This window comes from Canis lupus, chromosome 23 (genome assembly GCF_011100685.1).
Source record: "Canis lupus familiaris isolate Mischka breed German Shepherd chromosome 23, alternate assembly UU_Cfam_GSD_1.0, whole genome shotgun sequence".
Lineage (NCBI taxonomy): Eukaryota > Metazoa > Chordata > Mammalia > Carnivora > Canidae > Canis > Canis lupus.
This window is the reverse complement of record NC_049244.1, coordinates 27,596,734-27,609,248: the sequence shown is the minus strand read 5'-3', so window position 1 is coordinate 27,609,248 and position 12,515 is coordinate 27,596,734. Positions and strand designations below refer to the sequence as shown.

Below are 12,515 nucleotides of genomic sequence, written 5' to 3'. Positions count from 1 at the left end.
AAGCGAGCAATGTCAAGAAGCTACCATCAAACTATTCAGAGACAGCCAGAAAGAACAAGCTATGAGGTTCCCAAATGGCCGCCCTGAGAAGCTACTGGACCTGGGAACAAGACTGTGGGACATGTTGAGAAAAAGACTGGGTCCCTCAGACCCAGTCCGGGACACAACTGAATAAACCAGGAAAAAACGTTCTTCCTGGACGTCCACCACACACGTTAGCATACCAGTCAGACAAGTCCTACAGTAAAGACAGCTGGAGACACTGGGTTGAACAAAACTAAACAGTCTTATTTGAGTACTTTTAGGAAAACACTGCTTTAGAAAAAGTAAAAATTTTATTCTGGAATATTTTCATCTGAAATATACCCTTAAACTTACAATAAAAATGAAGTCAGGATTTTAGAGAATCTGAGAATCTGGTTCTTCTCCACATGCACTAGAGAGTAAAGGGGATATGCTTCACCCATTATTCCAGTCTCTGAATGGAGCAAGGTAAGTGCCTTTGTTTAGCCATATGCCTTTTAGAGCAGACAGCAAGCCACGTGGGGCTTCAGCAGCAACAGTTCCATGTGCTCCCAGCACTGCCTCTTCACCTGTGCTATTTTGACCTGTTTATATACGAGATATATATTTGGAAGGATTCCCCCCACCTAGTTCATTAACACATCCATCACCTCACTTTTTTTTTTTTTTTGGTGGAGACCATTTATAGCCTTTTCAAATGAACGAGATTATACATAAGATGGATGAGGCACCCTCCTATACTCCTGCACCAGAGAAGAGAGGCAAGTTCCTTCCATCTTAAACTAATATGATTCCTAGGGAAAAGAAGGGATTAATCATGACACTACTCAGGAAAACAGAATTGAGACTGGGTCTTGATAGAAACAGCCACTGATTAAAATTCCAATGAAACACAGAATTACGTATAATTAATTCTGCTAGTTTTGAAAATGTGATTTTATTCTAAGACATGACATAATTGGGAATATGAGCATAACTCAAATTTCATATTTGCTTATGCAAGATTCTATCAGTGAGAAACACTACATGAACACAGAAAACTGCACCCAGCTGAACCAAGATGCATACACAAAACATTGAAAAAAATCAAGAACTACCTTTCTCACAATCAAAGAAAAAATTCTGCTTATATACAAAGACTCTAAACAGAAATCACCACATCCTGCAGAAGTGGTTCATTTCACTGCCAGAAGTGGATGATCTGGTGGTGTCACAATCATACAACTCCCAAAGCCTTTAGATACCAGGCAAGGGGATCCCTAGGTGGCTCAGCGGTTTACCGCCTGCCTTTGGCCCAGGGCGCGATCCTGGAGTCCTGGGATCGAGTCCCACATCGGGCTCCCGGCATGGAGCCTGCTTCTCCCTCTGCCTGTGTCTCTGCCCTCTCTCTCTCTCTCTCTCTCTCTATGTCTATCATAAGTAAATAAATAAATAAATCTTAAAAAAAATAATAATACTTAAAAAAAATAGATACCAGGCAAAGCTATGAGTCTATGAGTAAAGATAAGGAAGTTGCAAAAAAAAAAAAAAAAAAAAAAAAAAGGTGAGGTGATGGATGTGTTAATGAACTAGGTGGGGGGAATCCTTCCAAATATATATGCATATCAAATCACCTTGATATATCTTTAAATACCTTATAATTTCCTATGTGAATTTACTCCAATAAAGCTGAAATTTTTTAACATTTGATCAAATTTTCAATTCTGATGAAACACCTATCATGCACACCTTGACGGACTTGTACCTTAAAGGTAAAAAACATGCTCCAGGATTTAAGATTTCAAAAGATCTCTTAAGTGTGATTTGGTGCCAAGGTCAAACTGAGGACAGTGAACCCTACCCATTCACATGGCCTCTTACAACTTTCTGTCCAATGTCAAGCCAGCCTCCTTCTTCTACTTCACACTAATTCAAAAGCTGCAACCCTTCTAATGCCCACTTCCACAAGAGACTTCAGATCTTTTTCAAGGAAAAACACCACATATATACATATTTTTAACCATATAACATGTGCAAAACTTTGCCATCATTTTTATATTTATTTATTGAAGATTTATTCATTTATTTTAGAGAGAGCATGTGCATGCAAGCAATTGAGGGGGGAAGGGGCAGAGGGAGAGGGAGAGAGAGAGAATCTCAAGTAGACTCTCTGCTGAGCACAGAGCCTGCTGCGGGGCTCCATTCCACAACTCTGAGATCATGACCCAACCTAAATCAAGAGCTGGATGCTTAACCAACTGAGCCACCCAGACATCCCTCTGTTGCCATTTTTTTTTTTTTTTTAAGATTTTATCCATTTATTCATGAGAGACACTCAGAGAGGCACAGACACAGGCAGAGGGAGAAGCAGGCTCCATGCGGGAAGCCCGATGTGGGACTTGATCCCGAGACCCTGGGATCATGCCCTGAGCCGAAGGCAGTCATTAAACCGCTGAGCCACTCAGACGTCCCTGTTGCCATTTTTATAAAGTTCCTATCTTAATGTTTCACAAAGTTTTGGAGAGCTGTGCCTCTAAACCCTTTTTTCCATGAGCCCCATAGTTTTTACTGCATGGTTTTGTATAGCATGGCAATTTGGGGAATGTGTAGGTCATATTATGAGAGAGCTAACTGAGCCACAAACCAAAAGTATTCTTGAGTTTCCATGAGTCTCATATTACCTTGGATGCAGCTTCATTGCTCTCCATTTTTTCTCTCAGAGTTTGCCACCAGCTGCTCTCTGGAGGATACTGCCATGGTGTTTTATCAAATTGTTCTAAAAGCTAAAAAAAACCCCACTTTTACTTTTTCAAAATGAACTTAAGTCATATTAACACAACAATCTCTTATTAAAGAAGACAATACTGCTATACTCTCCTGCCATTCATATCACTCATACTGCTTTTCTTCTAAGTGGCTAACAACTGATAGACAATATGGAAAGCTTCTGTTTGGGTTAGTGTGGACTCCCACCTAAAGTTGGAGTTTCCATAGAACACAGGGGAAATGCTACCTCTCTACATAACACAGGGAAAGCTTTAATGCCCTCCCCAGCCTTTGACACTAGAAGGAAAATCACCCCCACCACAGAATCCTTGTGGGAAGGACAATAACCCCAAATACATAGGGATTCCCAAGATACAGACCAAATGCTCCAGGATGTTTTAATATGTGATTGGGGAGTGCTTCATAATATTATATAATCATGGTAACAGTATCGATTTGTATCTAAACTCAAATAATAAATGTGACTCTACTTTATCTCCTGTTATAATGAAATACATAAATTATGTACAAATAAGAATCTGGATAACTAAGTATCACTTGAAGAGTAAAAATCTCTTTACTGCCTAAAGAAATACTAAGTTAGATTTTTTTTCCCAGACATTTCTTGGCTGTAAGTTCAGTTCTGGAAGCTGTATTATAATTTTTCAGACAGCTGAATCCTACAAATCACTGTTTGCCTACTAAATGCCTTTACGTCTTCAATCGCCTTCTAAAAATGCGTGGCTTACTCACATAAAAATGATTTATATACAAGCAGTTGGATTTACTGAGTTCCGAAGTTATATTTAAGAATAGCTTTCCAGCATAAACTGTGTTTAAAATAGATATTAATAAATCCATCACCAAGTGAATCAAGGCCTGAAACATTTTTAGGTACTGACTATTCCCTAAAGACCAATCCACATAAACTAAAACCTAGACAAAAGCTCTTACCTGTTTAGTGACAGCATTTATGTCTCCTAGCAAACTCACAGCAGGCTTTACATTATTCCCCAATTCTTCTGCACAGATATCAATCTAAAAAAGAGATAGAGCCATATTTATTCTTAAAAATCTTTAAAGAGTCAATGAAGGCTGAATAAATGAGCTGAAGATCTGATAGTCAGTATTTTTTTTTTTTTTTTAAGTAGGCTCCACACCCAGAATGGAGACCAACTTGGGGCTTAGATTCATCATTGTGAAATGTGAGATCAAGACCTGAGCTAATATTAAGAGTTGGACGCCCAACCAGCTGAGCCACCCAGGCACCCCAATAAATTTCTTAATAAAAGTAAAAATCCATAGAACTCTGAGTAATCACAACTATGACAGAAACCTCATCATTTTCCCTCATTTTAATATCTACTCTGTAGATTTGGGTACTGTTCTATTATGCACACAGGAATGCATTTGACTTGATCAATTATAGTTCTGAACCTAATTAATAATAAGGTTCTACTTAATTACACTGGGATTCCTACTTAGAGCAGTTCTCAAATGTGAGCTATCAAAATCACCCAGTAGCCTTGTCAAACCACAGATTGCAAGAGTCCAACTCAGAGTTTCTGATCTCAGAAGACCTGAAGTGAAAACCAAAAATGTGCTTTTCTAACAGATTTTCTAGGTGGTGCTATGCTGCTGGTCCAGGGACCACATTTTGAGAACTACTCCTAAGGTATATCATGATTACTTCCCTTTTACCCAGAAGTCCCATTTCTGAATGAAAAGTGAAGATAGCTGTCCAAGGAGCTGTAAATTAGCCCAAAGGGGATGCACTCTATTCTGTACTCAAGAGGGATAATCAAGAGGTGGCAGCCATCTTCCAAGTCTTCCAGGTCTTGCTTATTTGCAGTGTTAGTTCTCCATAGCCCCAGGGGAAAAGAGACTGCTAGAAGCTGACTCTTTGAAAAGTAAAAGGTAGGGAAGCCTGGGTGGCTCAGCAGTTGAGTGTCTGCCTTTGGCTCAGGGTGTGATCCTGGAGTCCTGGGATGGAGTCCCACATTGGGCTCCCTGCATGGAGCCTGCTTCTCTTTCTGCTTATGTCTCTGTCTCTGTCTCTGTCTCTCTCTCATGAATAAATAAATAAAATCTTTAAAAAAAATTAAAAAAAAAAAGAAGTAAAAGGTAAAACAGGGAGAAGACAGGAACCGTAGCTGGGTCACCAAACACAATCTCTGTAGGGCAAACAGGTTGACGCTGCATCATATAAGCAGTACCTCCCATACCAGCAAGGAAACCTGCTTAGAAAGAGAATCATAATGATACAAGAACCATCAAAGGGAGGCCAAAGCATATTCTACTCTGTTTAGTGAGGTAAAAGCAGCACTTAGAGATTTCTAACCAAAGGGTGTTTGAAAAATTTGGTATCTGAAAGGACAATTCAATCCCTAACAATGTTGAATGTTTTGTTCTAGTCTACCATTCTACTTAAACCCCTTTGTCTACCTTTAAATATACTTGAACTATGAAGAAGAGGCAAATTATGGTCTTCAAACTATTCAAAACTTGGTTTTGAAAGGTTTTCTGGTTAGAAGGAAAGCGGCATATTACGTTTCATAGGCGTGAAAAGGCGGCTTACTTTGGTACCTGTAATTATGTTAGACAATTTATAAAAACCTACAAAAGCCAAGAAGAGAGCAGAGCTGATAATAGCTGAGAAGAACAATAAATTACAGATAGCTCTGATTTTAAACCTCTCTACTCTGAGTACCTGGATAAACTTCACATCTGGTTGATATCTTGGAGGCAGTCCAAAATGCAAAATCCAATTTAATCTGGCACCAAATAGCACAATTACATCAGCAAATTGCAAAGCCCTATTAAAAAGAAAAATCTGTTATAATAAAAAAGTATATCTATAGTTATTTGAATTATTCTAAAATTAATTTCTGAAGTATTTAGAAAAGTTTAATCCGGAGCTCGTCTTATTTCAGTCTTCAGAATTTTCTAGGATAAATTTGATCTTTCAAACCAAAATAATTTTTGAAGCTATTCTATTTAAATAGTAATCTAAATGATGAAATAAGAAGAAAAATATAACACTACACCTATTTCATTATTACTTATCATTAGAAAAATTAATACAAGTCTACTGTAGATAATCTAAAAAAAACAGAAAAAGTATAAAGAAACAAAACTTCAGCCAATACTATCAACTTAAAAGCTATTATTCACAGACTGACATATTTTCATCTAGTGTTCTTTCTATGCAAGTATATTTTTATATTGTTGAGCTTGTTTGCTATAATACTGTCTCATACACTTTTGCTTACTACAAACATTTTCCTTTATCATTACATTGCTCTTAAAATTTTTATTTTTTTTGGTAATCTCTAAACCTAACATGGGGCTCAAATGCACAACCTTGAATTCAAGAGTCACATGCTCTTCCAACTGAGCCAGTCAAGCATCCTTATATACAATTTTGAAAGGCTACATATTTTGCAGAACACATATATCAAATTTATTTTAATTTGTTATCAATTGGACTGGGTTGCACATCTTTTTGCTTAAATCTTAGTACATATTTCATATTGATTCCTAGAAGCAGGTTTTTTTTTTTTTAAGATTTTATTTATTTGAGAGAGATAGTGAGAGAGTGGAGCAGAAGTGAGGAGCAGATAGAGAAGCAGGCTTGCCACCGAACAGGGAACCTGATGCAGGGCTTGATCCCAGGATCCTAGGATCATGATCTGAGCTGAAGGCAGACACTTAACCAACTGAGCCACCCGAGTACCCCTAGAAGCAGATATTTTTAAGACAAATGATTCATATTCCCAAATTGCATTCAAAAATCTTTATCCAATTTATTGCTAATAGTTTTATTTCTATTTAATATCTTTGTCACTATAACTAATTTTTAAAAATAACTTACTTTGATATCCACATTGATATTAAAATAGACATTTTTGCTTTGTTTACTTCACACATCTTTGCTTGTTTTATGCTGTATCATTTGTTTCATATGTTGTTCTTATATATAACTGTCATTATTACTGATTCAATCAATACTGTCTGCCTTTCTACAAAAAAATTTATTATCACAATTGCTGTGTTCTTTTTTTTACTTCTCATTTTTCTGCTTCTTGTATATTTCCCTCTTATGTTTTTTCTCTTTTTAAGATTTTATTTATTTGAAAGAAATAGAGTAGAGCAGGAGGGAGGAATACATGCAATTGGAAGAATAGATTTCCTCACTGATACATGAAATTATGGATTATTTAAAGCCATTTGCAATCTTTTTTACACTATTAATATTACCTTCTTAAATTTTGGCTGGAATGAAGATAAACTTCAGCTCGAGCCAACTTCAAATAAATACACACACACACTAAAACCTTAACAGTGTAAGAATCTGGTTACTGTCCAATGTATTATCAATACGAAATACAAGTAAAGGTATAATCTATACTTTTATAGACTGAGATATAACCCATTTAAGATAACATCAAAAGAGCAAAAAAATTACATTTTAAAAACCCTCAAAATTAATTTTAGTGTGTGCATAAGAGTATGAAAAACACCAAATGCACAGCCATGGGGAATTGTGGAAAGGGAGGGAGGGAATGAGATCAGGGAAGCTATTCAAAGGACTATAAATGAATCCGTAAGTCTTCAGAATCAGACTTCAGACTTTTTGTTTCCTAAAAAAGAAAAAAACCTAGAAACTAAAGCAATGACATTACTATTTAATTACCTAATATTACATATTACTTTATATATTATATTTGATAAAGTTGTGTGGGGGTTACATAGTGTTTATTAAATGATCTCTCATGTTTATTTAGAATATTTCATAATAAAGAAATTAAAAGAAAAAATGTATAGTTTATCAAAGCATTTAACAATCTAAAAAGAGGAGACCTCTTGTGTCAGCCGAGGCTGGGTAAGCCCACTACAGCCTAGCTGATTACAATGGAAAACTGAACAAAATATAAAAAGCACCTGCCTGAGGATTCTGAAAAGTACCCAATAGTAGGTGAACTGGGAGAAGAGTCAAAGAAGTGACTCAGGTAGTGAGTTTCTAAGCTTTATTCCCCCTCTTTTATTTTCTGGCTTTGACTCAGGCTAGCACTGGTTGTAGAACTGGAGGGCAACAAAGACTGGGGAGAAACCTTGTCTTTTTTGGCCAGGTGATGAGAAAAAAGAGCCCCTGAAAGCTGGGGAGGAGCCCGGGGGGGGGGGGAAGTTCAGGCTTATTCTTCTTTTCTGTCCTGCTCTCCCAGCCATGCTCTGAGAGCAGCCCTGCCACACAGCTGCATCGCAGTAGCTCCCAAGCAACTAAAATTCTACAAGAGACTTCATTTTTCAGGCAAGAAGAACCAGAAGAGGGGTCCCTGGGGTCTGTGAAGAGTATGAGGACAATCCCTCTTTCTTTTTATCTTTCTGTCTGTCTGTTACTTTGCTCCAAAGGCAGTTCCATTTGTGTAGTACTCTAAGGTAGCAGTAAGGGGTCCTGGAAAGGGCAGGGGGTTGTCCTAGAGAGAAGAGAAAAGAATTCCCTAGTTCTGGGTATGAACTGGCACATGTCTGGGGGCTTACACTTGGACAAATTCAAAGGAACATAGCAAAGGCTTTGAAAATGAACTGACCCTGGAGCCACTGCCCTGGTAAGACAGACCTTGCAGTGTGAACTTGACTAGGTCTGCTTGTTAAACAAACAAAGCCAACGTTCTACAGAGTATGTAAATGTGACCTATAATCTCGCAACATAATATTTAAAATCTGGGATATATTCCAAAAATACTCCATATATAAAAGAACCAGAAAAATGTGATTAATTCTCAAAAGAAATTAATAGACTTGCATTCTGTGATGACTCAGATGCTGAAATTAGTAAACAAAGACTTTAAAGTAGCTACTACAATATGCTCCATAAAGTAAACAAAAACACTTCAAATACATGGGAAGAGAGAAGCTTCTCAACAGAGAAATATAAAATAGGAGACAAAAGTATTGAAAAGAACTCAACAGACTATAAAATAGGAGACAAAAGTATTGAAAAGAACTCAACAGACAACATAGCATAATGTTGAGAGATGTCAAATCACGGTTTTACACCTGAAACTAATGCAACATTGTATGTCAACTACACTTCAATTAAAAGATAAATAAAAAATTTATTTAAAAAGAAAAAGAACATGTTAAGGAATTTCTAACAAGGGTGCCTAAGTGGTTCAGTCAGTTAGGCAGCCAATGCTTGGTTTAGGCTTAGGTAATGATTTCAGGATCATGGGATTGAGCCCTGTGTCAGGCTCTGCACTGGGTATGGAGCCTAAGATTCTCTCTCTCCCTCTTGCTCCTCCCCCCCACCCCCATCAACTCCCACTCTCTCTCTCTAAAATAAATAAATTAATTAAAAAAATTCTAATAAACTACTTAAAAGATTAAAAAAATAATTGAACAGATAAATCTTCAGAGACCTATGGACAATGTCAAAATGCCTACAACTTATATTATTCCAGGAAAGGAGGAGAATGGTGTAGAAAAAAATATTTGAAGAAATAATGGCCAAAAACTTTATAAATTTGGTGAAAGACATTAATTTACAGATTGAAGATCAGAGAACAGGATAAACTAAAAGAAAACCATGCCCAGACACATAATCAAATTGCTGAGAACCAAAGATAAAGAAAAATCCTGAAAGCAGCTACAGAAGAACATATTACATAAAAGAGAACAATTCAAATGACTACAGATTTCTCATCCAAAACCATGAGGGTCAGAAGGTAGTGGACAACATCTTTAAAGTGTTGAGAAGTCTAAAAAGAAACAGGTATGCTTAAAATTACATTTCAGAACTTCTGTTAGATTCATTAAAGTCACAAAATAATTTATTTTTATTTTTTTTTAATTTTTTTTTTATTTATTTATGATAGTCACAGAGAGAGAGAGAGAGAGGCAGAGACACAGGCAGAGGGAGAAGCAGGCTCCATGCACCGGGAGCCCGATGTGGGATTCGATCCCGGGTCTCCAGGATCGCGCCCTGGGCCAAAGGCAGGCGCCAAACCACTGCGCCACCCAGGGATCCCTAAAGTCACAAAATAATTTAAATTAGCCTAAGATCTGCCAAGCCATTGTACTAAAACTCTAGAAAGCCACGCACCTGGATCTGGCAGCAGATACACAGTTTGGATGGTTATCAGGGACAACACCCTTACCCATGGGGGTGGGCAAAAATGGCAATTTACATTGCCCCACCAATTTCCTGATAGCCTCCTCTGCACGGGAATAAGCAGCACCTACCAGAAACACAAATGTATTAGACAAGTCAGTTATGCTCCAGGCACTGTGATTCTTAAAATAGTTCACAGGAGTTTGCTTTTAGAACTCCTCAAATAATCTGTTTATACAGGGCTTACACTGAAACAAACTGTGACTATGGTTTTTACCTTTGGTATTTTAAAATGTTCAAGAAAGCAACTAATTTCCTCCCCAATAATCTTCTCAATTATTCTGAAGGACATCTACTCCAAAACAAAAGTTGTATCTCTTATCTCTTGATGCTCTCAATGGTCTATTCTATGGTTCCTACCAAATTACTATTCACAATTCCCTAAATACAGATTCTTTACTGACAGGCCCAGGTAGGCAAGGCAGCACTTTGACAGAGAATGGCTCTCTCTAACCTCACAGGTTGCTCCTTACCATCAGCTAACCTGGACTGCTCAGTCTCCTACACTAGGGCATGGAGATTCTAACGAGAGATGTAAGTTTCTAAAGCTCCATAGATCTTTTCAAAGGCTCTACAATTGTAGAACTGCAACAGGGCTAACCTAAGCAGGTCACATATCATTTGTTCTTATGTATGCTTGCGTGCCTGTAGAACAATCACAGGCCCTAAGCCTTCAAGGACACTGAAAACTATCTGAATACAGGAATGATATCATTTCTAATGTCATTAAGGCCATTATAATTCTTTTTAGCTATCTAATTCTATATTCTTTTTTAACACTCATAGAATACTACTCCATATTTGAAACTTGTAATTCTCTGCTGAATCCCAGTAAATAGTATAGTGTACATTCAGATTCAATATAATGCTCCCCCCAATATTAATACCTTAAAATATTTTCTCATATGTCAGATGAAAAATAGCTTTTTTTTCCACCCAGAAAGTTTCCTTGTATTCTCTTTTTTGCCTCAATATCTTTGTCCACCCAGTCCTCTCTTCCTGGACTTGTCTACTCAGTGAGCTATCATCCATCTTTTCAAGGTGTAGCAATGTCATCTCTTCCTGAGTCTTTCCATACCACCTACACAAGCAAATTGTTCCTACTTCCCTTGAGAATCCACCTCACCCTCTCTGTACACACCACTTAAAGGTACACTGTATTTATCTGTTACCAATCTATCTTTAGAAGGGACCACTGGGCAGCCCCCGTGGTGCAGCGGTTTGGTGCCGCCTGCAGCCCGGGGCGTGATCCTGGAGACCCTGGATCGAGTCCCACGTCGGGCTCTCTGCATGGAGCCTACTTCTCCCTCTGCCTGTGTCTCTGCCTCTTATTTTCTCTCTGTGTCTCTATGAATAAATAAATAAAATCTTTAAAAAAAAAAAAATAGAAGGGACCACTATTTCTCTGTATATCTTACAAATGTTTTCTAGAATACCTGCCTTATCATACGTACTGATCAAATGTTGGTTCAAATAAGAATGAAAACAAACTAGCATCTACTAAGTTCTTTCTACCTAACTTACTATTTAATTTTAACAATCCTGTTTACATAGTTAATATTTTTGTTTTACAATGAGGTAACTGAGACTCAAAGCAGTTGTTTGCCAGGACCACAGAGCTAATGCATCATATAGCTGCCTTTGACTCAGCTCTGACTTTGATTTTTTTCTGTTGTCCACCATTTTCACTAAAATTATTTTTAGTTTCTATGTAATTAGTTCCTTAGTAGTTGATACTGACTAGCATGATCACAGGTAACTTACAGCCCTCTCAGTTCTAGAATATATAATGGATACCAAAATAAATTGCTGACAGGAGTATAAATTGGTACAATACCTTGAGAGAAGGCAATTTGACGATGTGTACCAAAAACCAAAAATGAATTACTTTTTTAACTTAATTTTCTTTTTGAGAATCTATCTTAAATCCTAAATATGGAAAAAGCGTTGAGGACACACGTTTGTCAGTTATACTAAACAAATATCTGTCAGTGAAGTGTTAGTATATACATGAATAGACGTTAAAATTTTATTTAGGAAAAAATTTAAGACCATGAAGAAATGTTGTTATAATATTAAATGAAATAAATAGAATATAAATAGAACAGTCTATATGGTGTGATCAGAGTGTATGAAATATATATGCAGAAATGAAAAGTATTATATGTTAAAAATAGTTGTTCTTTTATTTGAGAGCAAGAATGTGAGGGAGGGGGGAGGGGCAGAAGGAGAGGAAGAGGGAAAGAATTTTAAGCAGGCTCCACTCCACACTCCCAGGTGGAGGGTTTGATCTCATGACCCTGAGTTCATGACCTGAGCCTAAATAAGAGTCAGATATTTAACTGACCGAGCCACCCAAGTGCCCCCAAAATAGTTGTCTTTGGAGGAAGGCATTTCTTCCTTCTTATCTTCTGGATTTTCCAAAATTTTTTATAATGATCAAATATTATTTTTATAATGGAAAAAAAAAACACATTTTACACATAAGGCTGAAGAAATAGAATGGGTGATATTCCCTTAAAAGGACAAGATCTCTGGGCATTCTAGAAAAATTCTATGGTTTCAAAATTAA

The 12,515-nt window shown here is 37.1% G+C and overlaps 1 protein-coding gene across 9 annotated transcripts in view; it reads right to left on the bottom strand.

The window, feature by feature from the left end:
* The window catches only part of LOC608697 (2-hydroxyacyl-CoA lyase 1), a 118,514-nt gene that overhangs the window by 91,158 nt on the left and 14,841 nt on the right, over positions 1-12,515 (bottom strand). For all 9 annotated transcript variants that reach the window (XR_005377009.1, XM_038570783.1, XM_038570782.1 and 6 more), the window contains 4 exons: positions 9,875-10,010; positions 5,480-5,585; positions 3,724-3,807; positions 2,685-2,786 (listed from right to left, as the gene is read on the bottom strand). Coding sequence is in view for 8 of the 9 variants with exons in the window: in XM_038570783.1 (XP_038426711.1) it covers positions 2,685-2,786; positions 3,724-3,807; positions 5,480-5,585; positions 9,875-10,010 (428 nt within the window). In the remaining variant the exon portion in view is untranslated. The remainder of the gene's footprint in view (positions 1-2,684; positions 2,787-3,723; positions 3,808-5,479; positions 5,586-9,874; positions 10,011-12,515) is intronic.